Here is a 27047-nt window from a genome sequence, read left to right as displayed (position 1 = left end):
AAGGTGAAGATACTGCTTTTAAATAGAGGTGTGGGGAAGGGATGGGATGTGTGTATGAGAGGGGTTGTTGGGATTTTTTGTCTTTTGGTATCAGGTTGCAGAATGACTTCAAAGACCTCTGTCCTTATGGTACTTAAAACTAGATTAAGAACTGGAAAACTGGAGAATTTCCCTGTGTAAACTGGCAGGTCTCTAGACATAATGTTCTGTGGCACTGCTTGGGGATTTCCCATGTGGCTGGGTGACAAAAGTTTGCTAACCCCATCACGGAGCAAGTTTCCTACTATGTTTAATGTATTTACACATCATGGTCTTGAGTGCTGCTTACTTGGCAAGTCCATAGTATGTTCAACAGTAGAAGAGGTCCTTGTAAAGCCTCCTTGTCTTCTCTGATTAAGCACTAGAAAATAGAACGTTTCTCCTTCAAGTGTCACTTCTGGGCTTTCTTCTCTTCCTCTAGGATGATATCTAAAGCTGACAGCACCATTCCGCCGCCGCCGCAGGCGCCTGCCCCTGGGCCGCCCGGGACCATCACCCAAGTGGATGTAAGAAGCCGCGTGGCCGCGTGGTCTGCATGGGCTGTGGAGCAGGGGGAGTGTGAGTATTTGTGGGAGCTCGCGGCCGCAAGGCCGGTGACAAACAGTTGTTGTGGGCAGCGAGGTTTTTATGGTCCTTGGTAACAACAAAAATCACTTGGGAAGACCACTTTCATAGAGATTACAGTAATTGAATCCAGATACAGAAATGATTGTACGAGGTGACCCCTTTGTCCTCGCTGAGAGCAGACAGGTTTATTCTCCCAGTCTAGTCTGAAATGCCCCAAGCCACCGTTGCCTGATCTGGGGAATAAGACCTGACTGTCATAATCTGACATGTCATTTACTTGTACTTATCTGATTTCTGAATTTCTGTTCAGAGCTTCATTTACTTGTATTTATCTGGATGGGGGTGTGGGCTACCAATTTTAACCTGGGCTTTTTTGTGAACGTAATAAGATTCACAGTAGTCAGTACTGTCATAAATCTAGTAATTTAATGATGCTCTCTTTAGTAACTGGGAGAGCATAGGCCAGATCTTTCAGACAATTAAAAAGTATAATCATGGATTAAAAGCTGACTGGAGATCAGCATTATTTATTTATTTTATATTTATCTTCATAATGGCCTGTATGGCTAAACCAGTTCTTTTCTTTTTTTTTTTTTAAGCCTGAGCTAAGGGATGCTGTAGCATTTCTGATGTGTTTGGAATTTTTTGTTTGTTTTTTTAAATCTCTAATGGAAACATTTTTATTTTGATCAGATTTTGTTGAAAAAAAATATTCTTTAGAAACAGTAAAGCTTCTTCTTTAAAACAGGCTTTATTAAGGGAATAGCCTTGGTTAAGGTGAGGCCTTTTTTGGTTTGGGTTTGGGTTTTTTTTTTAATAATAGATACTAAAGTTTTAGAATTAGAAGTCATTAACCATGGAGTCTTTATCGGTTTTGGTTTATTAAACTATATCACTCAACAAAGTACACAACTATGCAAAGAAAACAACTAAAAATATTCAGAGAAATCTGTAATGTTACGAATGTTTTTGTCTACTAATCTACAGTATTACACCTACATTGAGTAAAGGCTAGTTTGTTCTTCTGTATGACTTTTCCTCAATTTAGAAAAGTTTCATTAGTTTGTCAAGTGGTCTGTCTTGCCAGGCCACTTGTGGATCTGCTCCTGCAGTTCTTTTTATTCCATTCATGTGGATCTTTTCTAAAATGTATTTACTAAAATCCCACCTGTTAGCAAAAGCAATGCAGTATTTAGTGTGACTTAAAAATGTAAAGCTTATTATTTCTCAAAATGTTACCCTTTTTTGTTTTCAAATAAAAGTAACTGACTCTGTACATTGCTATTTGGGAACACCTGTTTTATCACATCATTATCTCCTATTTCTGTGTTGCCAGACTTGGTGTCTCTGCCCAAATTCCTACATCCCTTTTTGCTTATTACCTTTTACATCAAAATTGTCTTTGAAGTCATGGCTACAGTTTTCTTCTTGCTCACTTCTGCTGGAGTAGCTTTGAGCATATTTTGCAAAATGACATGATTTTTCATGACATTGTATTTATAATTGACCACTTTCTGCTTTAATAATTTTTTCATTTGGACCCTGGTACCACACTTCTGTGGTTAACTTCATTTATGCAGCTAAGTTGACTGAAAGCATACACTTAAGCTTTTTTTTTTGGTGAGATTTGGCAGGATCAGGCATTAGGGTGCAAGTTGTGTGGAGTCCCTACAAAGTGAATAGTACAAACATTGCCTGTCTTTTTCTTACAGCAGTATGATTTCAAGCATAAGCTGTATAAGAAGTGTTGGTTACTAATTCTGCATATATGGATGTCTTATTCTCTTCTTCCCTTTTCTGCAGTTGAAAAACATAGATACTACCATGATCATGAAGAAACAGCAGAGATGATAGCAGCCAGGATTGACAGAGATGTTGTAAGTGAGAAACTACAAACTATGTTGCTTAATGTCTGTGAAATTTTACAGCTCCACTTTGTGGGAAGGCTTTTTCCACATGGGAAATTCAATTCTGGAGGAAAGCTTTCCAGGAAGCCTATGTTTGTGTGATAGACCTAAAAATGAATAGGCCACAGTTATTTTTCTTTTTTTTTTTTTTTTTTTTTCTTTAAAAAGAAAGAAAAAAGTACTGAATGTTGAGGCAAAGTTTTCTGCTGTGAAGAGCTAGAAATATAAATACTAATTTTATGTGGTAGATCAAATTCAGTAAACTATGTAAGGATAAACTTAAATTCCATTAATTTAGTGGGACCGAGATATGTGCAATATCTGGAAAATGAACGTATGGTCATTTCTGATATTGTCTATAAGCAAGAACATTGGGCAGGTCTTATGATGCATGCGATATCAAATATTGCCCGATTTGTCAGTTCTAACTTTCTACTTTTCTGCTCTTGATGTTGCCCTCAGCAACTTCCAAGGGTCTTGAGGAAAGCATGTTGAGGCCTGCTGAATTGGTGCATACATGTTTTCCCCGGGGGCTCCTTCATTCTCCTCCACTTGCTCTTTGAAAACAGTTCTTCAAAGAGTACTTCTTCTATAAAACTACATTCTGACATTCAACAAACAGCTTAATACTTTTTACTTTTTACTGTTTAGGAAAATGATGTCCTACACAAATAATTAGAATGTGTTGTGAGAGAAAATGTAATGTGTGAATGAACTGCGTAATTCCAGTCTGAACTTAATGATCTTGATGCTTATATTTTAAAAAAATTCCAGTGGCCCTAAGTTTTTAAAAATCTAAGATTTGAAATACTTTACAGGTTTGTAAAGTTAAGAACTTAATGAGTTTAAACAAGCAATGTTGTAACATGGACTTTGTTCCAAGGAAGCTTTTGGTGTCTGAGAGTGTAGTCATTTTGATTTCTGGAGTATTTCTGCTATAGGTTCTGTAGAGAAACTGTTACTTTTCTTTTCTCCCATAGCAAATCCTGAACCATATTTTGGATGACATTGAATTTTTTGTTACCAAACTTCAAAAAGCTGCTGAAGCATTTGCTGAACTTTCGAAGAGGAAGAAAACTAAGAAAAGTAAAAAGAAAGGGCCTGGAGGTAGGAGTTCTTGCTGCACACAGTTCTCTAAGGATCACTGAAGTAGCTAGCAAATGTGTCTTTTTGTGTTGTTTTTTCATGATTGTAGTAATTTTCTTTCACTTTGAGCACAAAAAGTCCTACAGAGTATATTCTTAGAGGGAAACCTATGAAAATTATTTGCTTGAAGTCAATGAGGAGTAACTAATTAGAGATGTGTCTGCAGAATATGCTCACTGTTGTGGTTCTGTATTTATAAAACTCTGTAAGTTGGTAAACTTATTATGTATTTATATGTTTACTATACCTGTAATATTTGTAGAAATTCTGTACCATGTAAATGGATATATAAAAATCTAATTTTGTTCACCAGAGGGAGTTCTTACTCTCCGTGCAAAACCGCCACCTCCAGATGAATTTGTTGACTGCTTCCAAAAATTCAAGCATGGCTTCAATCTTTTGGTAAGTGAGTGCTAGTGGATATGGTGGTGTGAGGCATGCAGTAACCGTTTTTTTCCTGAGATAGTTGATGTTAAGTATAACATGATCTTTTTTTCCCCTGCCGCTACAAATTAATTTGGGTGTCAGTTTTGCTGCATTGGTTTTCCTATGTCTTATTTCACTAGTATGAAGTGAATAACAGAAATTCTGGGGAAAGATGAAGAGGAGAAGGAAGAATCAGTAACACGACAGATTTGCTTCGGAGTTATTTTTATGTTGAGTTTTCTTTGAGGTTCCTGCTATTCCAGAGTGTGTGGATGCTTTATTGTTGACTCCCCTGAGGGAGCTGCAGCGGGTTATCTTGTCTTTGGGAATGTATCAATGAAGTCTTCTCCCTTCTGTCTAAATGTCCTGGTGCCTTGTTCATACAGAAACCTTGTGGGTCTTAAATGCCCTACTGCTGCCAGCTGTGCAGGGTTGGTCATGCCATCCAGGGAGTTGTGAGCTTAGGTCTGTGTTGTCTTGGTCTCTATTGCTCTTTCAGAAGGAGCAAACCCACAAGTATCCTTTTCAAGAATGCTAATATACCTGGAAATGTAACTTTGTTTGGTCCTTGGCTGACACATGGCAAGATAGCTCAGCTGATACTTGACTGATCTTGGACTTTCACCTTTTCCTTCTCCATCCAAGGTTGAACTCAGAAAAGAGCAGAGCTGGCCACCTCTGGCCTAGCTTGGCCTTTGAACCAATTTTGGGATGCTGCTCCTCAAGGGCCCTACACAGTGACTAGATGAGCATAGTTCTTTTTCAGCACTGTTGTGTTTCTTCTTTTCCTGGTTCTTTAAAGACTTTTACTTGGGAAATTTGAGTTTAAATCGTAAAAGAATTTCTAGGAACATCTGTTGGGATCATGGTTCTGTTGCATGCTTGCCAGCTTCTCCAGCTGTGGCTTTAATTTAGTTTTATTCAGCTATGCCCATCAGACTCTCTGTGCTTGTTGCCGTCATTACATAGAACCTTTCTGGCCTCAGAACGCTCCATCCATCAAATTGCTGTCACTTTATAGGTTCTCAACAAATGGAGATGCTAATTCAAGAGCCTTCTCCTGGCATCTCCTCTTCTGTAAGTGCTATTAAAGGAAGGCAGCAAGTGGGACACCTTCAAAGCATTTACTTTCAGATACTGACTGTCCCTTCCAATTGCTGGGGAAGCTATGCCAACAGGGAAAATTGTTCTTGCATTCACTGAGTCAAATCAGCTTTTTCTTCCTCTTGGGGAATGAATTCTGATTGCAGGGCTGTAGGAGATGTTTAGAAATGTTAAGAATATGTATTTTTTTTAAAAACCCTATATCAAATGCTATGATTCTGACCTTAAAGGATTGCTGTTTTGTTGGGGACACGGATGCCTTAGAACATGCTGATCGTTCTCAGTAATAGTGCTTGTAATGTTCGGTATTTTCCATTCTTACTTTGTACGATGTTCTGCATTTAAATTAGTTTTTCACCCAAGAACAACATGTACATCTTTGAAACTTTATCTACTGTGCAGGAAATGAAGCAGTTCTTGTTCTGGTGCTCAACAGCATCTAGGACCTGGTTTCTAATGTTGCTCTTGAAGAGCTGTGCTGTAACAGTGCTTTACTTCAGCATCATTGCAGGAGCTGCAAAAGCCTGAAATTTCACTTCCTGGTTCTTTATGTCAGACATGGAGAACTGTATAAAATGAAGAATCTATTTTAAAAATAAAAGGAGTATCTAGAAGAATAAAATCTTTGCCAGTAGAATGGGTACTGTTTTAAAACACCATGCTAAAAGCTCCTAGGAAATGCCTACCATCTGTCAAAAAAACTTTAGAAAGACTGAAAGTAAGTTGTTACGACTGAAGAACAATATATAGGAAGTTAATAGAAGTAAAAACACATCCTCCTCCTTTCTTCATTTGGAGTCACACTCTGGAAGGCTAGATGTAAAAGTAGAATGAGGCTAACCAAAAGCAGTTTGGTGAACAGATGGCAAGGTGCAATAAAAATTACTATAACTTTTTAAAACACATTCTGGCATGCTTCTTACTTCTGGAGCCTGCAGGGACAACAGGTGATCAGTAAATAAAAGAAATCCTCCAAGAAGCTGTATCAGAGAAAGTATATGGTATTTTTTATGCATATATTTACTTGGAAAAGTTCAACAGTGGACAACGTGCATGAAAACCATTTTTTATGGGGGGGTACAAGAGATTATCTGTTTCAAATTGAAGAACTGGTAATGGGTTAAAGAACAGCAAATTACAGGCAGATGAATAGAAGCCCTGTTTGAATGGGCACCATTCATCCATCTATTCCAAAAACTAAGTCAGCAGACCACACAGTATGGTGTGTAATCTTTCTCAAACTGCCTTTCTGCCAGGGGAAGGGAAGTGGTTAAGGTAACGCTGATAGTCTTTAAAGTCATTCCAAGGATCTGAGGGACTTATGACAACCAGGTACCCCTGAGGTACCTGCACATGGGATGCAGTTTGTAGGCAGGTATGTTAAATTGAGAAGGAATCAAACATGCATCTGGCAAAGTAAAATAATGTCTACAAATCCATCATTTCTTTGATTTTGTTTCTTTGGATTTCTAAGACACATCCAGCAAGGTTGCACACCCTGAAGTTCTTAAAGAAACTGAGCTACTGTGAGGTTGAATGTAGCTTCTTAGATTCTTGTTTGGTGAAATAGAAAACAAATTATAAGATTAAAATACCACTTCTCAAAGTGCAGTAAATTCAGCAGTGAAGTCCCCTCTGCAGAGGCCTTTGCTGTCCAACATATTTACAGGTGTTCTGGCAAATGGGGAGTGTAGAGTCTACAAATCTAGAAATAACTCATGACGCAGGTAAAGTGACAGATGAGATTCAATATTGATAGATATGATAGAGCATGGACAGGTGGAGGAAAATCTCGTATATAAAACAAATCAGAACAAAATGTTGATGTAATACCGATTCCTGTGAGAACGTCATCCATGTTCAATGGTGATCAACCAAGCAAATGTTAGGAAACATCAGGAAAAAAGAGAATTAACATATAAAGAGTATCAATATGCCATTATGTTCCCTTGCCTTATTTTGTTTGCAGTGTAGCAAAATTGAAGAAGGTACAGGGAGGACAAGAATGCTCGAAGGAATTACTTTAGCTTGGAAAAGGCCAAACAGAGGAAGAATGTAATAAATCTGCAAATGGTTATGAGTATCACTGGAAAAAGCAAGTAGAGAAGGATTGCTCAGTGTTCATTTGGGAAAGAACTGCAGAATACTAATGAAACGAAGAGGTGGCAAATTTCCAAAGGAGATGCTACTTTACAAATCTTATCATTAAATTGTTAAACTTCTTGGTTTGCACAATAGGTGCTAAAGATATACATGGATTCAGAAGCAATTGGATGAATGAGCACTTGCACTTAGCGGATGTTGCATACAAAACACTGGGCTTAGGTGGACCTGTGGCCTGGCCAGGGATAGCCATTCTTATGTGAAGTATTTATTGTCATAAAAGTTAACTGTTTCTTAAAATGTATCATTTTCCCATTCCTTCAGGCCAAACTAAAGTTCCATATCCAGAATCCTAGTGCAGCTGAACTGGTTCATTTTCTCTTTACCCCGCTACATATGGTAAGGTTGTATAATTTTCTCAGTGTTTTTCTTCAGAACTCTTGTATTTATATGCTCTATAACCTTTTCAAGGATAACGAGATTGAAATGTTGTGTCCCTGGACAATAACTAAGGAGAAATGACTGTATCTCAGGATGAGGTTCTCTTTAGAAAATAATTTATATCCTTTTCTGCGTATATTCCCAACTATTAAATATATTTATTTAAATCATCTTTAGCTTTGTGTGTTACAGTTTACCATTATAATTTTTAATTAACAATAAAAAATTGAGGTAACTTACATAATGCAGGAGCAGAGTTGAAAGCATAGCCATATGTCTATTTAATGGAAGTATGTGTAGGTTTGATCAGTAGAGCAAAAATCACATTGCCAAAAGTGGGTCTAAATATAAAATGGTTGGTGACCAGAACAGCAGTTCTTCTGCAATAAATGGTTTAGTTAATCTTTAGGACATTAAGGCACATTGTTAGCTTCTCAGAGTTTTTTTGGGGGGAAGGTGTTTTTGTCAGTAATAAATGTTTCCTAGCAGCACTGTAGGTAACCTATATTCAGAGTAACTTCCTTACTTAAAAGGCATATGTTCTTTGTATTATTTTAATACTTGGATTTAGGTGGTACAGACAACAGGAGGTCCAGAGCTTGCTGGTACAGTACTCAGCCCCCTCTTAACAAAAGATACTATAGACTTCCTGCGATATACTGTCACCAGTGAGGAAGGACAGTTATGGATGTCATTGGGTGACACATGGACCAAAGCCAGGTGAGAAAAAACCTTTGCCTATTTTAGAGATGATTTCTAAACTCAAGTTTATTGACATGATCTTAACCAAGTTATCCACCCCCCAATAAACTCAATATTAATTTGTTGGGCTTTGGACTCTTCAGAACTGTTCTTTGAAGTTTTTGGAAAGGAACTCTTCAGCCTCAGTGGGATTTGGGAGTGTTTTGATTTTAGGGGTCTCAAGGAAGGAGGAAATGCAGACAGAAATTTTTGCTGTGTCCATGGTACCAAGAACCTCTTGACATAACTTCTTGCAGTCATTTTTTCTGAATTGTCCCTTGCACGTTTCCACTTGTTTTTCTCCATTATTCTTCCAACCCAGCTACCTGGAGTTCATTAAAAACCAATTTGAAGAAGCTGCAATAAAAAGTGATGAAATATTGAAGAACAGGATACAGATTTCTATTTTCAATTGAAAAAATTATCAAAAGCTGAAAATTTACAATGTCTTCTTCAAAAGCATCATAATGCTATAAAGAAAATGCTTATAATTTTTAAACAATGTTTATTGGCTGAACCATGTTACATGTGCATACCCTACACGTTGCATTTAATGGATTCACTATTATGGTTAGGCTCAGCTAAAAATTAACTATTTTATGCATTTGTTGTTTTTGAGGTAAGTATATGGTTTGAAATTACTTAGGTAAGTAGAACATGCAAAAGAAAAAGCTTAAATTAGCAAAGTGCGTTTTAACTCTGTAATCTGCGGTAGATAAGTACATTTGATGATGATGAAATGTGCAATCACTTGGGCTGGAAATGCATCATGTATTTTGTGTTTATTCATCCTTGATCTTAGATTTCAAATGGGAACATAAACATCTACCAAGTGGATTTCTTTAATTAATTAATTGATTGATTAAAAAGTAGTTGTGTGTTTTGCTGGTAAGGAAGGCTGCATGGAAATCACTAGAGCAGGGAGTGACAAACATCCTCAGAGTAGGGGGAGTGACGTACAGGTCTTTCCGTTCCTTGAGGTCACTCTGCTGCAGGACCAGGAATGTCCAAATTTGTCCTTTGGGCCTCTTGTTTGGCCTGCTGCTATAAAATGAGCTGGAAACAGGTATTGCAGCTCCTTATGATTGCTAGAGAGCTTACCCCAGCAAAGCATCATCCGCTTGCCTTTACCTGCTTCAAGCTCCGCTGGCTTCACAGCAGCTTCTGGTGGGACTGGCAGTGGAAATTGCCTCATAGCATTGGAGCCCCGTGCAGGGAAAACGGATCACTGGGTAAAATAATGGGCTCCTTGTCTTGGGAACTACCATCATCATTTGTTTAGTCCATCCTGAAAAATGTTTAATGGAAAGAGAAGTAGCTCATGTTGGGCAGTGAAGAATGAAGCACTTAGAATATAGTTGGTTGACCTGTGCAGATTAGAAATGATGGTCTGATTAATCTAAGTATACAGAGGTACACTGTGCTGTGGTGTAGCTGGAGAGATGGATGATGAAACTCAAGGGTTACTGACCTAGCTCAGGCCTGCTAATGGGCTAGTAATTGCTGACTGCTCCTGCAACTTGTGTGACTGGCAGCCTTTGTCCCTTAATTTTGAGCAGTGTCAACAATGACACTGTTAAAAGACTGTAATGTACGTTCCCATTTCTGCTTCCACTGTGAAGATACCGCAATTTATATTGCGGGACAGTGTGTTATGTATAGTGTAAAGGCAGAGCATGAAAGCATTTATTGAGGTATTTTGTATTACAATAGGGAATGCTAATGGAGCTCTGAAAAGTAATACAGTGTTTTAAAAAGATCAGTCTGGACTATAAAACAGCAAATGTAATGATAATTCTTGTGTCTTGGAGCATGTAGAGTTGGGGTTTTTTGTCAGTAAAAGCTATTGTTTAAATTTTTCTTTTAGGTGGCAGCTAGGCCCCCTAAGCTTCCATGCTTCGTACCTGCTTTCAGACTTTCTTATAGAGCAGGCTGTTTCTTCGTAGTCTTTTTTCTGGTGCTTTAACACAAATAGAGCATTGCAATATTTTTCCCCATCTAACACTTAAGACAAACCCTAGGTTGGTTTGTCATTGATTCTTCTATTACTCATCCTTTGCTACAAGACAGAAATTTGTTGTGTTTTACCACTGACAAGTCCTTTTGGCAGGAGCAGTTTCTTTCTGCAGGGCACAGCAGGGAGCATAGTTGTGGTCAATAAATGTTTTCTGCTGATTTTCTGTGTTCTAGCACAATTCTGCCTGTACTGTAATCCCAGCCTCTCCTCTAGACTAATAAAAATTCTAAAGCATTTCAATTTTTAGGAAACCTATTAAACCAATATTTGTATGGCCCTTGATACAGATCTCTAATTTACTTTTCGTACAGAACGGATTGGCCCAAAGACCATTTTATTCCACCTTATGTCCCCCGTTTCCGAAATGGTTGGGAGCCTCCTTTGCTGAACTTCATGGGAGCTCCAAAGGAGCAAGAACTCAATCATTTGGCTGAGTCCGTGGCAAACGTTGCAGAGCAACAGCGGAAGCAAGAAATGAAAAGACTGTCAACTGAGGTAGGTTACCTGCGACAGCATTTTGGAAGTTAGCTGAAGGCAACACCAACTGCTTCCTTCATAAAGAAGACATTCTGTGACATTGTTGGAGTAACCATGCTCTGATGTCTGCTACATCAGTGCAAGCTCATTATACTTACTAAAGTTACACAAAACCAAATACCCGTTCAGCCACCAAAAATGTGATTAGGAAAAATACAAGGCTTTTGCCTACTGCTGTCCTTGAACTTGGCGCACTTTTCCACCTCAGCGGGGAGGACAATCCAAGCCCCTACGGTTCAGTTTGATTCTTGAGCTGTTCTTTTAGATCCTGTTGATTTTGGTTGTATATACTTCAGGTAGAATTTGAAGGAAAGTGTTCTCAACGTGCATCCATGCACAGGCACACAGACAAAAAGAAAAAGACGCCACTCTTTAGGGAATTTTGGATTTAAGCTGCTACACAAATGTGGAATTTAATATTCCTTTCATTAATTTCTTGATACCTTCACTGTATTGCAAGGAAGTATTTGGAGGTGCTATCGGAGTAATGCCTTGTCAGGTAATTTAGGCCTACTTCTGAAAAACGGTTGCCAGTTAGAAGAGTTATTGCACAGGAACATTTTCCCAGCCTTTTCTCCTAAGAAATGAGATTGTTTTAGCAAAAAACAGGTTATTCTGTTTAGAGAATGGAAGCATGCACCACCATCTAGAGCCTTCAGAGAAACTAGAGTGCGTTTTCTGACTAACTTTGTTGAGAAACAAAGGGGCTGACTATAAAGATTCTACCCCCTACTCCTTTTCAGTAGAGTTGGCCACAAAATGTACTTTGGTTTATGTGAAAATTTTAAGAATAAAAGTGGATTTTGTTGCATTTCAATTCAGAAAAAAAAGCTATTGCCTTTTTAAACATATAAAAGTTTTAGTTTTGGAAGTTTTTTGTTGTTGGGAGGACATAAGCTTTAATCTAAAATTTTAATTTTAACCACCCTTGTGGTTTAACCCCTGTCGGCAACTAAGCAGCACACAGCTACTCGCTCACCCTCCCTGCAGTTGGATGGGGGAGAGAATCGGAAAAAAAAAGTAAAACCCATGGGTTGGGATAAAAGCAGTTTAATAGGACAGCAGAGGAAGAGAAAATAATAATAATAATGATAAAATAGTATAAAAAACAAGTGATGCACAATGCAATTGCTTACCACCCACTGACCAATACCCAGCCAGTCCCTGAGCAGCGATCGCTGCCCCCAGCCAACTCCCCCCAGTTTATATACTGAGCATGACATCGTATGGTATGGAATAGCCCTTTGGTCAGTTTGGGTCAGCTGTCCTGGCTGTGCCCCCTCCCAGCTTCTCGTGCACCTGGCAGAGCATGGGAAGCTGAAAAGTCCTTGACTAGCATAAGGAGTACTTAGCAACAACTAAACCATCAGTGTGTTATCAACATTATTCTATGATTCTCATCCTAAATCCAAAACTCAGCACTATGCCAGCTACTAGGAAGAAAATTAATTCTATCCCAGCTGAAACCAGGACACCCTGTTAGCAGGTATGTGTATGGAAGTGCACCTAAGAATTTTCTAGGTTCAGTCTGTAGTCTGTCCTGTGTTCCTTGAGCAATCTACATCAGTACTATATTTGGAGTACATCTTAATGCGATGATACTGGATTTTATCTTAATTTTATAATATATTTTTTTTATCTGTTCGTGAAAAAATGCACATATGGGAAAAGATTCAAGGGAAGGATTATTGGCTGTTGTGAGATGGTCTTCTCTTGCAGAGCAATTCTCTTACTGGAGACAACAAAGCTTCCCCAGCAAAAGTTTATCAAAACTGCCCATGAAAAGCTTGTCACAATAAAACTTTGTTTTCATGAAAATCTCCGTTAGTGAAAAAATAAAAAAAGTCTATTCAGCTATAGAGACAAACAAATTGGGTAAAATGTCTGCCCAGCAAAGGAGGATAACACGGTACATATCTGATTACTTAAAATACTGTTTGGCTTTATGCCTCAAGAATAAATGTACCAAAACCTAAGTTCTTGCCAGTGATTCATTTTGAGGAAAAAAGCGTTTAGTAAAGTTAATGAGCACAATAATGTGAAATGTAGCTGTTGCCATTGTGTCACTCCCTTCCCTAGTCAGCTCCCAAAAAAGTCTCACCAAACATTGTCTCAGTGTTTTACTGCTGCTCTACATTTCCATGCAGGATTTGGTGTTTTGTTTTTTGGTTTTTTTTTTTACATTGTGGTCCTTCTAAATTAAAAAAAAAAAACCAAACCCCCCCAAAAAAACCCAAAGAAGCAAAATAGTATTGAAAAAAGAATAACATTAATTTTTCTGTTCTGATGATTGTAAGAATTTAATTTGTTATTTTTATATATATAATAAGTTAAAACAATTCTTTTGGGGGGGAAATACATTGAGGGATTTTGGTCGCTTGTGTTTGAGGGAGTTCATTTCATTCTTTTTGGTGTCAGTAACGTTGGTTGGATTGGCAGCTCTTTGTGCCAGCTTGGCCTTTTCATCTTAACCATTGAAAGACTAAAAAAAGTAAAATAAATCCCAGTTCACTGAAGGCGTTTATGTGCCTGGCACCTGGGATGTCAGGCCTTGGTTTCATGACTGCTGCTGATTGCCGCGTGGTCTTGAGCAAGTCATTTAACCTCGGTACCTTGGCTCCCCGCACCAGTGCCTCCTCAGCACATCCCTAGGGGGAAGAGCACTGAGCTGCTTAATAGCTGTGAAATGCTGTAGGTGCTCAGCTGGAAAAAGCTGCGTGAGTGCAAAATGCTATTTGTCTGCAGCAAAAGGACCGCCCTGGAGTGGGTGATACCAGAATAATTATTCTTTCAGAAGTCTGCCGTAAGATCTTGTGTAACAAAAGGAGCTGGAAAAATAAGATGAGAATTTAAGTGCTCGTCTCTTGCTGCTAATTGGCCTCATGTCTCAGCGTGACATCGCTCTCCCGGGGACTGAGGCTGCGTGTCGAGAGCTGTGCCCCGCCGGCAGTGGAGAGAGGGTGCCCCGGCTGCCCTCCCCGCTGGGCAGGGACTGCTCTGGCACCTGGCAAAGTGCATTGGAGGTTCCCGCTCATGAAAACCCTTTTTTTTCTCTCCATTCCTGAATCTGAAGAGGTAGCCACACAGAGAGCTCCCACTGGAGGGGTTTCAAAGTGGAGTCAGTTCAGTGATGAGGACTTCAAATGGTAGTGAAACAACGGAGAACTGGTGATGGAGAGTCCAGTGAGGCTAAGGCGATGCAAATAATTTCTGTGTAGAGTAAAATGAGTTCCTGCTTCCTGGATGTCTTTTGATGTAAGGTATAAACTAGTTGACACTTGAGATTTTTTTCACAGATGTCTTAATAATACAGTTTTAAAGAATATTCTGTGCGTATGGGGAGTTTTATGTGGTTTTCTTTTCATAAACCCTCAGCTCCGTAGACAAGTGTCTCTGGGTGCCAGGTCAGATATGTGGAGGTAGAAATTAGGTGAGTGGCTTTTCTGTAGCCACACAGACAGGGAGGGGGAAAAAAAACACGACCGCGGCAAAAAAAAAAAACAAACCAGGCTTAGAGATTTGGCAATATCTGATGAATCTCAGCTATCCTAACCTGTGCAACTGCATGGTCGTACAAGGAAAAGACCTAGAATGAGCAATTTCAATATGGTAATCTCCAGAAATGAACTGCTTAGCTTGTTTTTGTTTTGGGGAATGTTGGCTAAAATAATTCCTACTTAGACGCAGAGTATCGTTGCTGGATTTAGGGTGGGTTTTTTTTAAGGGGCTGTTGTTTAAAAAGAATTTCCTAAAGCCTTGAACGTTCTTATATGTGTGCTTGTGATAAATTGTGATTATTTTTCTTAATTAAAATCCTTAATTATACCAACTATCACATTCATTTTTGCACTTCTTCTTTGACTGTAGTCGTGTTCAGTGACAGGGTGACATAAATGAGCCCCTTGATATTATGATCCTGCAACGGATTAATAATTTTATTTGGGAGGTTTTATTCCTTGTACGGACTTACTGTGAGCTAGCTCGAGGTTTCTGGCTTTAAGGGTACATCTAGAACAAAAGCTCAAAGCGGTTTCTCAGTGCAGTTTATTTTAAAGCCATTCAGCCATTGTTTATAAGTTGTGTTGCTGTAGTGATGATATCTGAGAGATGACATGGACCTTGCACCAGAGAACTGTTTTCTAAAGAATACCCACTGCAATATTAATGCAGTGGGATGACTTAGGATAGAAATTCTTTTATTCTTGTCCTTTTGATCTCCCTGTTTATGTATTTGAAATGCAGAAGTTATTAACTTTTCATAGCAGAACCGTGAGCACCTGAGGACGCGTGAATGCTGACAGGGACCCTAGGGGTGCTGGATTAAGTGAACCAGGCAGTGCCGCTGATGACACTAATCCACTTTGTGGCTTTGTTTCTTTTTTGTCTTCCAGCCTCCCAGTGTTCCCGACTACCCTCCGTCCGACGGGTATGCATTCAGTAACACGGTTTACAAAAGAGGGCCTCTGCTGGACCAGGGGGCGGCTGTTGCTGCCTTTAAGCAAACTGTTAGCCGACATGTAGATAGGTAACACTGAATCAACGGCGTACGTGGTGCTGTGGATAACTGTCCCGACTTATTGCTATTGGGGTGGCGGTGTCTGTAATTACCTCTGGTTGTGTCTGGAGCAATCATTATTTCTATGAGGAAGCGATTCCGCTAGCAGTGGGTATTCTGCTTTTGCTTCTCTAAGGCACATCATTAAGACTCTTTCAGTATATTTTTTATGAAACTACCCTGTTTATGTATGCTGTTAAATCGGTGCTTTTGTCAAAAATGATGTAGCAGAATTCCAACCCGATTGAGAACACAGAATCCTCCTATTTGGGTTCAGATTTGATTTCTGCTTTGTTTCCTGTTTTTAAATACACTCTTTGCTTTTTTCAGAACTACAAAGAATGACAAGTCTGCTCTGAGATTCATCTGTCCTTGTTTTGAATGATTGTTTGATTTGTTTAGCTGCTCACTTAGTGCTCCATAGTCTGCTTTTTGTTTTCTGGGCTGGTGCATAAATATCCACTTTCAGAATAGTAACTCCTTGTTTCTTCCATTCTCTTTCAAATGTTACAAAAAAAAGCTCTGAAATGCTTGCATAGCAACCAATGTCTTTTTGCACATGCTCTTTCATCCCCTTCATTTTAGCCTAAATCCAAATAGCTTGACAAGATCAAATGCAGTGATCCTTGGAGTCTCAGTCTTGCCTGTGGGGAGAGTTTATACCAGTACAAACTGGAAGTAAATCGGTAAAGCAGTGTTGGAATTGCTCCCCTATGCCAAACCATAGTCCGTATACACTATATGAAGAGTATTTTAGCTTATGTGCCATGGAAGACATTTAAGTTTTGGGGATCAGATTGCTGGTTAAAACAACATTAATACAACTCTCTTGATGAAAACCTTTGCATAACCCCTAGTTTTGAGCTATGTGCTAAAAGATCCTGTTAATCTGCATGCAAACATATTCCCACATGGTGTGCAGACTGAAGACTCGATTCTTTTCCTGAACTTTGGAATTCTTCGTAACAACAACAGCAGTAGTAGTCATCTCTAATCTTTTTCTCAAACTTGGTTACTTTCTGGGTTCTTGTCTCAGGACCAATCAGCTTGAAATCTAGATGATCTGTACTCTAAATTCCTTTCTCTCTTACCTGTAATGTGGTAAGACCAGTTTTGTCCTTTCAGAGTGAGAGTATTCCATGCAAATGTTGTTGCCTCCATTTCAGGTTTAGAGAATGGGGCTTAGTGCATTGAACTGTTGATGATATCAGCGTATCTGGCTGCAACTGAAAGAGTCATCCAAGCCTCCTTTGTGGCGGGTAAAGGGAAATGGGTGTTTCTGAGAAGCAGTTCATGTAAGGTGAAATTAGTCTTTTGAAAGATATGAAATGAGACATGCTGTAGTGGTGCCTGTTTCTCACCACCGCTTGCAAGAGGGAGTCTAGATGGCTGGTACTGATGCAAACATCCACAGTGTGCCTCTATCTCCCAGTCTGTTCAACGCAGCACAAACTTCCATTTGTTAATTGGCTCTTGAGACATGTAATACATGCCTGGTAGGAGGAGTTCATTATTGGGGGACAGCTGTTAATATGTGTTACCCAAGTAACTTCCATTTAAAGATAAATTTTAAAGCATCTGTGAAGAAGCAGGTGGAGGAGTGGTTTTGGGGGAGGGAGTGAGAAATTCAAGCTGACCCTTTCAGCCATGGTTTGCTGGTCCTTGTTCAAAGCTGGCATTCCTAATGAGCGGTCTGAAGGCAGTGACTAAGCCACCCACTACCTTCTGAGGGAGAGGTAGGTTACACCTTGTCCAGGGAAATTTTAATCACGGGGAACTTCAGTGAGCCTTATTCCAATATGCCAGGACCTCCAGTAAGGTGTGCTTTCCTTGGGTGACTTAAACTAAATGTCAGGATCTTAAACTTTCCGTGTGTTACTAGGTATATTGGGGACTCTCTCTGGTGCTGGGAGAGTACTGAATAGTTTTTGAGCAAGTTGTGTGGTGTTTTAAAGTAGTATGCCGTCTAGTTTGGTTTTGTGCTGTCGTTTGAAAAATAGCACCCTGGCAATCTGCGCAATCCGCTAGGCTCTTGTGCATAGGAGAGCGGAGGGCTGCAGTTACAGTGTATTTGATAGGCAGTAAGAAAACACAGCAGAGGATGGACGGAGGCAAGTGCTGAGAATATTTCTGCCCAGAGTAAACTGTTAGGCTCATTAACCTGGGCTTGAGAAATTATGGTCTCTTGAGAAGCGTACAGCCAATGCCTGGCTCATGTTCTGGGGATGTTGCTGTTGATCGCAACAGAGCAGAGTAAAACTGAAATGTAAGCATTTTTAAAATATTCTTCCTGAGTTATGGTTTTTGGTGGGATCAGGATAGCTAGGTGTGGACAAGGTAGGAAGACACAGTTAGTGAAATGAGTTTAGGCAGCCTAAAAGTAAAAGTACCTTCAGAAGGACGTTAGTCATATCCCTGAAATAGTAAGAAAGGAGTTCAAAATTATATAAATTTTTACTGGGTGGAGGAAGATGTTGGGATTACTCACATGTCTTTCAACCTCATAACAGCTATTCTTCAGGCTAGGGTTCATCTCATGTTTTTCACTCTCTCCTTAAATTCTTTTAGTGTTTTGTCTTCCATTCAAAATAATCTTTCAATCTAAATATGACTCTTCCTTTGTTCTGCTCTTCAAGTCAAGTGAGACAGTTCTCCACAGCCATGCAATAGCTAGCTAGCTGCTGGATGGCTCAGGCAACCTGGGACCCATGGTTACACAGCACCAACATCCGCAACCATCTGCATTCGTATCCCTGTGCTGTGATGTTGTTTGAAGCATTTGAAGCCATTGTTTGATGTTTTCATTATCCCTTTTTTTCTTTTTTTCTTTTTTTTAAATTTTTTAACTTCACTATGGATCCTGGTACGGATTTGGATTGTCGGTATAATTTGCAATAAATGAATGGTGTTACTGTTTCTTTGGACCTCTTTTGAGGGGACTGGGGGGCTTCTCATCTTGAAGAGGTACTATGTCAAAGAACCTAGTAGCTTGTTACCCAAAGGCAATCAGAACAGAACTTTCCTCAAGGGAACAGAAAAACACAGAGTTATACTGTGATATGCCTTGTTCTACAATGAAACCTGTCTGTAACTGCCAAGAAGTCATTTTTCATTTTTAATTGATACATTAACTTGAGGTTGTTAGAGTTAATGGCATCTTATGGTCAAGATCTCATGGACCTACAGTAGATGAGCATTTTTAAAATAAATTTTAATTCCACTGGTGTTGATGGCAAAAATTTATTCAGTTATTATTTGTTTGAAACTTAATTTATGATCAACACTAGAAATAGTTTCATACAAAGTACAAGATATCAAGTATATTCTAAGTGTAGTCATTTGCTTATATGGTGAATGATTGTTTAACTTACTGTAGGAAAACAGACTAAATACAGTGTACATGTTTTTCATTATATGATAACTGTTAATCTTGGTTGTTATCATACATCTTGCAAGCAGTGAGCTGATAAAGATTACCAGTTCTTGAGGTCCATGTAGCTCAACCACTTCTTTCTTTTGTTTCATTTTTTTTCTTTTTTTGGAACTTAAATCAGTGTTTTATGAATAGGTTGTTCTACAGCAACATCATGTTATGGTGGGGTTTTTTGTTTAAATGTTTTGCAGGTTGTGGAAGAGGGTGTTTAGGCTGTGTTTTTATTTGCTTGAATGTCTCACTGAACAATAGTCTGATATTTGCTTTGCAGAAACTATGAAGCACACAATAAAGCACAGACCAAGAAATATGCCAAATGCAAGTACGAATTTATGGCAAGAAACAACAGTGAGCTTTCTGTCATGAAAGAAGAGATCGTAGAGGTAATTTTTTTGCAAAGAGAAAAAACAAATCTGTCTTACTACTCAAAGCCGAGGCTACCTTTCCTGTGGGCATTATGGCTGGCCTTAATGATTACATCAATGTGTTTTATTTATCTCCCCTAAGATGGAAAATTCAATTAATTTGTTTTGCATCATACGCATGATAAACAGAGGTTCTGTGCTGATTTATGAATTGGTGCTCTAGAGATCCATGCTAGAAATATATTTGTTTTTTTCTTCCATCTTCTCTAGTGTTGCTTTTAAAAGCCTCATTTAGTAGTATTTAAATAACTGGCTCTGGCAAATACTGTGTATGCACAGGGCATAGTGAAAGACTGTCCTTTTCTGGGGGAGCTGGTACCGTGAAACCGAGAGTAATTTGGAAGGGAGGGAGCAACAAAGAGAGAAAATCTTGTCTGTAAGATTGCATGGCGGGTGGTCAGATTTCAGACTTCTGGCCATCCTGCTCCAGTTCCCTGTTTACTCAAAAGTGCACTCTCTCCAAATTTGTGCTTTCCTAGAATGATTGTGTTTTTCCTTGGGTTAGTAGTAGTTACTTATTTCTTTTGTCATCAGCATATAGGTTTTAGAGATGTCAGCCTCTCTGTGCAAGTATTTGATTGTCAGTCCAGTGTTGTCCATCACATGTCTGAATTCACAGAGGTTCATTACACGCTTTGCTTCCATCTTCCATATCCTTTCTTGAGAGCCATGTTCTGAAAAGTGCAGTACTACCATGTAGGAATAGTGATGTTGATAATCGAGGAAGCCAACAGGGGTTTCCTGGGGACATCTGTGTAAGATCTGTTGGCAGTCACAGAACCGGGCAAGGTTATGGTTTTGTTTTTGAATGATGCACAGTCTAAGTAATAGTAGGAGGAAAGTCAGAAAAAATATGTAATTAAATTGCCATATTATTTCAGATTCTGGATGACAGAAAGCAGTGGTGGAAGGTTCAGAATAAAAGTGGCAGCACAGGCTTTGTGCCAAACAACATTTTGGACCCTCTGAGGAATCATGAAGGTGGTCTAGGATGGTCAGAGCCTGCATATACCCGCACCATCCAGGTACCTTCCACTCCTTTGGAGCGAAATTTTCTTTTGATGTGTGTGTGTGTGGAGGAGGAAGAGATTCACAGGAAAGCTAAAATATCTGCATGTTCCACTTATATATCAAAAGATTTGTATTTCTTTTACAGACTGAGGCTGATTTCTGTATTGCATGGAGTCTAACATGAGTAAAAAGTTGATAAAGATACAGCAAAATCTTTTCCTTTAAGTTATTCCCCCCCCCCCCGCTTATTTGCTTAGAGGTAGTAATTTCGATCCTAATGGATGTGTATGCATTTATTTTAATTGCAAATATCCTTTGTGGATTGGTAGCTGTTGATGCCAAAGAAGGAGTTTGAATTATTTAAGGTAGGGTCATCTTTATTTCTCCTAGGAGAGTGAACGCTAGCTTTTCTTTTTATTTTTTTTAATTTTCTTTGTGTGTCTCTATCTTGGTCTTGAATTAATTTAATTATGTAATTTTGGAGTCATAAAAAATAGGCGTCTTTGCTTTTGAATTCACAAAGCAGGTATTTTTCAATTACTATGCCTGTGCATGAATAGCACTCTATTCTCCTGACCTAATTTTGGTTTTATTTCTTTCATGTTGTGGTGTGGCATTAAGATTTTTTTTTGTTGTCATTTCTTTTATATGTTGAACAGAATTAGAGGGTAAAATATTAAAAAAAAAAAAAAAAATCTTATGTCAGTGCAATTGTCCACCTGAGTAAGGATATACAGGATAAAGTTGTAACGTGTATTTTTAGACAACATTTAAGTGAGCTGGAGGCTCATAAAACAAGAGATTGTATTTTCTAAGACCCACGTCTTCCCTTTAGTATCTAATGATTTTGAAAGGTTAGGCAAACAAGTTTGGATTAACCACAAATTCCAGGCCTCTAAATCAGACTTTCAGTCCAAATGCAAACCAAACTTCTGTTGATACTTGAAGTTAAATTTAATTTAATTTAATCTAATATTCAGTCCTTACGCCTACACGCTGGCTCATGACTGAAAACTGAGAAATGTCATAATGTTACTGCTGACTGTCTCTGCTACAGACTCATCTAAAAGTCCCAGTCGAAGGTGTCACTGTGCTGGATTCTGTGTGCACAGCTATCGTGAAAGCTCCAGCTTTTGCAGTATTTCCGGTCTTTCTATGGATATGGAAAGTCTCTTGAGAAATGGGTGCTATGCTATTTCTGGCACAATCATGTGGTAGACCTATCTTGTGCTTAATGGGCTTGAATCAGACCATTTCTGAGTTTTTCTTATCCCTAACTGTTTGCCAATAATGTATGAGCTCATTCTAAATTGATTATGGTTTTTGCCTGTGTGTGAAATGAAGCATGTATCTAGAGTGCTTTTCAAATCCTGATTTAAAGATCTGACTTTTTTTCTTCGAGCGCATGTAATTTTGTGTATTTGGAATTTGCCAAGAAATCCTGAGCAGACTGAATACAGTTTTGAGTAGAGGTTCTTACACTATTCTTGGTAATGCACTGCAGGTTTTGAAATTTTCTGTTTGAAATAATGATATGACGTGGTCAATAATAAACTGATAATTTTCACAAGGCATTCTCCATGGACCTATGAAAATTAGGGTCAGAGAACAACATTTAAGACAATTTTGTTTCTTTGCCCTCTGACAGATTGTTCCCTACAGCCCATGTTTTGTTTTGTTTGTAGCTTTAACATATTCAAACATGAGCTTGAAATACTGTGAAATTATTTAGGAACATAATGAATTACACAGGATCAAGGGAGTCTTTACCAAGATGTGTTCTTAACCTTATGGTGATTATTATAATTTTAGCACTCCTAAGCATGTTCATTTGTCTTTTTCTCTGTCATCGATACATGGTTCATTTGGCATCTGTTTGCATAACCCTATTTATTTTCGTAACAGCACTATGAGACATTGCTGCTATTTCAGAGAGAAATGAAGGGATGACTGCCTTGCCCAAGGTCAAACAGGAGAACTTGTGGGTAGAGCAGGAAATTGAAGTGGTTCCTATCATTGCCTTTGCCAGACCCTGAACACGAGCGGGCTTAGTGCCTGGTGCTGCGCAGCTTTTGCTCATCCCCTAAGTCATCTTTGGTTTTCAAAAGACTGCTTTCAAAGTAGTCCGTCTGCTGTGGTGAGCACCCTGGCTCGCTTCATGCCGCAGATAAGTGTTACGTACAAGGTTAGCATGTTTCTTTACAGACTAATGGCCTTCAAAGCACAGCTGACCAAAGGATGTTTCTAGATTGTTAGGAAGGATTAAGGATTCCATTGAAAGAGGTAATATTTTTCATCCAATTATTCTACAGACAGACACCCTTTCTCTGAGAGGTGGATGCCTCATTACCACAATTATTCTCAGAGCTGCAAAGTTTATTTTACTTTCGCTCCGTTCCCTCTCCTAGTGACCTCTGAGTACACACACTAGATTAGATCCTGATTTTTCTCTCAGTCCCTTTCAGGATCCAGGTCCCAGATAGTTACTTGAAAGCACTAAATTGTCTAAAATGATACTTGCAGGGACATTGCAAGCAATATCCTAGTTATTTCATCATCTTTATGAGTCAGAGGCTATAACATTGTCTTTCTTCTGGTCAGTGGAATTAGTTCCAGGAAAAACGTATTTTTGCTTTTTTGGTACTTTTGTACATTTAGGAGAGCATTTTTCTGCTTGTTTATGTTTTCCACTAACGTTTATTATTGATTATAAGAGTTTCCTGTGGTGGTGGCTGTTTAGTCTGCCTTTTTATTGTGAACCAACAGTGGTACTTCACCATCCCAAGCACTCTGACTTCTTCTTTTGTACAAGTATTGCTGATGAACCTAGAAAATAATTAATCATAATATTTCCAACTTACTGTGCATTTTATTAACTTTTTTAAATTCTCTTGAAAAAGAAATTTGAGAAACATAATGGGGATAGAAGTGTGTATCTTGGTGGGCATGTTAATTAATCTCATGACACCCTTTGTGAGGTGAGACAATTATCAGTGATGTGTATGAAATCCTGAGGCACAGAGAGTAAATGTTACGCCAAATGCAGTCCTGTAGACTTATTTTAAAAAAACACAGCTGTCCACAGAAGTGTGACAGTATATGTAAGAGGCATGTTTATGGTATGTAAACACCAAGCTGAAAGCCTCCACCTCACTTGGGACAAGTGTCCTTTGCATTTCTTGGCGATCTACCATCAAAACCTTTCTTTTTGTCTTTTTGTTTAGCAGCTTACTTAAAATATCTCTGTGGGAAGTTGTTTCCCCTCAAGCACAGCATTTGTGCTCCCGGTTACTGTCATATTGTCATACTCATCTTTTGCCAACTGGTATCTTTCCTGCAGATCATGAAGTGTTTGATAATGAAGAGATGCAGTTGCCAGGTGTTCATTTTGCAGTGGCCAAAGAGATGTCATAATTTTTGACCAACAGCCAGGATCTCTTTTACCTCATTTCATATCAAGTGCTCTTTAAAGTTGCCATCAGACCAAGACTTTTTGATGGCTTTAAAAAAACAGAGTTGTCTCCTGTCCAATTCAGCATTGATCCAGTCCCAAATTATGGGATGCCACTTACACAAAAATGTACTGAATAGCTGTAAAAAGGATTTGATTAATGATAGGAATTAAAAGTCCCCAGTTTGCCCATAATTATTTTATTTTAAGAAATGGGGACTAATCCTAGCTAATACCAATCTGAATAAGTAAATTCTGTCTAAATTTCTCCTTTTTCCATCCTGATGTGCTTCTTGCTTTCTGATAAGATTCTAGCAAGGCAGGTTTGTAAATCCAATAAAAACATAAATTCCTTACACCCCGCAAAGAGCTAGTTAGGTGCCTTGTAATGGGGTATAAATAGACAGCTGGTTGACTCTGTGTAATAGCTGAGCCCACCAAAGGAAACTCTGGTGAAAGACCTCACTTGAAATTTGCTCCTCTAGTTTTGGGTACCTCATTGCCTCTTTTGGGTGTAAGCAAGTAGTTGCTTGTCTCTTGTCTCTTAAAATATAGCCAAAGGAAGGAGGTACATGCCCCAGAATGAGAGGTCCCCAATGTGAGTCTCAAGAAAACATTCAAACCACCATGCTGTTGACAAAACTGAGGCTGAATGCTCTGCAGCCCTCTTGGCGAATGCCTGTCGCTGTGCAAATAGGAATGTGGCACTAAAATGTTCGGAAAAAGAGTAAATGGGAAGCTCCATGTCTGTGTTAACTTAATGAGAGCATTTCCCAGCACTAATGCTAGTTATGGATGTATCCAGTGCCTCTTTAATGCTAAGTCTGTATTTGCCATAGTTTGAATACACATATTCCCTGGTTTTGATGCCAAAATGTATTTGAAAATATATTGTTCCTGGTTATTTTACAATGATCAAAAGTTAGGTTGATACTGTTAGCACTTTGCTCAAGCTTATTATCTTTCTTACATTAAAAATAGATCAAATCATATTGAATCTCGATTTTTAACAAGATGCAGCCTGTAGTGTGTTAAAAAAGAGCTTTGGGACCTCTGTTTTTTCCTGTAGAAAACAAAGTTTTTCTGGCAAAAAAGGAAAAAAAAAACCTGTAGTCCCAGCAAGCTTCTCTGATGTATCCAGATCTTTAATGAGCGTGTATCATCACCATTCCAAATAATTTAAAGGATTTGTTCCAATCTACATGAATTGAGGATTGCAAGTTTATTCTTAAAAGCAAAAAATAACAAGGAAGAAGGAAAAAAAGAGAGCAAAATGGGTTTGTTCATTGTTCTGATGGCTGTCAGCAAACTAGTGGGTATGTGTCTGTCAGCAGCAATCTTTACCTCATTTTCTAAGCTAAAATAAATAAGTTCCTTTTTTTGATTCCTGCTGTGATTTAATTCTTAGTGTTTTACAGTTGCAAGTGTTCTCTACGTTCATCTTATGACCTTTAGTCCATTGTCAGCTTTTTGTTTTTTCCTAAGTTTCTGTCTGGATAGATGATTTGAAAAGAGCTCGTTGCTTGTATGGTGTCACATGTATGTTTTGTAGCCAACACTCCACTCATTATTCAAAAGAAGAAAATAAGAATAACTCACTTTGTGAGTTGCTTAGTGAGTAAGAAGAGGTAATTATTAGCACTGATGTGCTTTTGTTTTAAATTGCTAATGCGTATGAAATTTCAGGAGTGGTATGTGAGGCAGTTACTTTTTACCGTTCTAACAGTACTATGTGATGTGATTTACTCCATTTTCCTCACAGCAATTGCTTGGAGAGCTCTCAGAGGTAACAAAATTACTCGTCTGATATTGAACTTCACAAATTACTCTTTTGGACTATGTAGTTACCAAATTCCATATTGCATGCTTGTTTTAGTTTGTAGCGATGAATAGAAGTGATGGGATGAATGTGTGGATGTCCTCAAAAGATCTGGAGTTAAAAAAAGAAGTGTTTAAAAAAAGAGATGTTAAATGTGATTCAAATGTATAATTGGCTTTTGTGCCCTGTTCCACAAAATTTGAATTGTATTTCAATGTGGTTTCATCTTTAAATTTAGAATTTGAGTGATGCTTCCAGTTTAATTTTTATTTTCATTCCAGCAAGTCATTTTGATGAGGCTTGTGATTGCAGTACAACATGTGTTTGAAACTACATCAGTAGCATCCATTGAGAGCTACGTGTAGTGTTTAGCTGGATTATGATTGTGGTGGTCTATGCAGTTGATGCCTTGGTTTGTAATGAATCCTCTAAAAAGAGATGTGCTTTTTCCTTGCATGTTGTTTAAGAAGGTCGGGGCACACATGAGGGTACATTGTGGGGATAACAGTCTAGCAACTGGAATCTGTGAACAAGATTAAAAAACATCTGAATATCATTAAAACATTTTAATATCTGTGAAATTTTTAAATTCATTAACAAGATTTTAGATATGCCATAGTACCAGATACCATATATCATAAATTATATACTTACTATATACCTAGTAGGACACTCTCTTTCCACTAAAGGACAGGTTTCTTAAATATACATTATTCTGCTTGTTCTCTTTTATATTATGCATTTCACTTTTCTTGTCATTTGACATTTAAAAAAGCATTTATTGCCTTAACATTGAAGTAGTATAATACAGAAAAGTCAGTCATATGACTTTTTTTTTTATCTCCCCACAATGCACTGCACAAGGTGGACACAAAATAATTGAGATGAATGCCTTTGAACAACTAAATGCTAAGGAAAAAAAAACCAAAAAGGTTTAATGGGGAATGTATTGTAAGACTACATGTTTGCTTCAGTAGCTGACTACTACAGTTTAAGTGAAAAATTACTGGAGGGAAATTAAAGTCTTTTTTCCTAGGCTTAACTGACTGGCCATAGAAGCTGATGGGATAAATTTCCTGCTGGCCTAACTCAGCATAGCTTAGCTGTAATGGTCCCAGTTTACATTCACTGCAAAATGCCTTGTCCATCAGTTAGACTTACCGAGTTGGGGATTCCTGTATGAGGGCAGTTGCTGACATTTAATGAAAGTTTGATTGTTGTCAGGGCAGTGGTGCGCTGCTCAGATTCTAACATACGGCTCCTACAAATATTTCCCTACTTGATCTGCCATAAACCGTCTGCCTCCAAGGAAATAGGGAATAGTA

General features: G+C 38.5%; 1 protein-coding gene across 2 annotated transcripts in view; it reads left to right on the top strand.

The window, feature by feature from the left end:
* EPS8 (EGFR pathway substrate 8, signaling adaptor) overlaps positions 1-27047 on the top strand; it is a 54253-nt gene that overhangs the window by 17652 nt on the left and 9554 nt on the right. Inside the window, exons 7-17 of one of the 2 annotated variants that reach the window (XM_075713136.1) lie at positions 461-597; positions 2410-2483; positions 3494-3620; positions 3973-4061; positions 7617-7691; positions 8305-8453; positions 10803-10986; positions 15420-15553; positions 19288-19399; positions 20323-20466; positions 20782-20817. In XM_075713136.1, coding sequence (XP_075569251.1) covers positions 461-597; positions 2410-2483; positions 3494-3620; positions 3973-4061; positions 7617-7691; positions 8305-8453; positions 10803-10986; positions 15420-15553; positions 19288-19399; positions 20323-20466; positions 20782-20817 — 1261 coding nt within the window. The remainder of the gene's footprint in view (positions 1-460; positions 598-2409; positions 2484-3493; positions 3621-3972; positions 4062-7616; positions 7692-8304; positions 8454-10802; positions 10987-15419; positions 15554-19287; positions 19400-20322; positions 20467-20781; positions 20818-27047) is intronic. The other variant, XM_075713142.1, reaches the window with a different exon arrangement.

This window comes from Pelecanus crispus, chromosome 1 (assembly GCF_030463565.1).
Source record: "Pelecanus crispus isolate bPelCri1 chromosome 1, bPelCri1.pri, whole genome shotgun sequence".
NCBI classification, from domain to species: Eukaryota; Metazoa; Chordata; class Aves; order Pelecaniformes; family Pelecanidae; genus Pelecanus; species Pelecanus crispus.
This window is presented reverse-complemented; position numbering and strand designations above follow the sequence as displayed.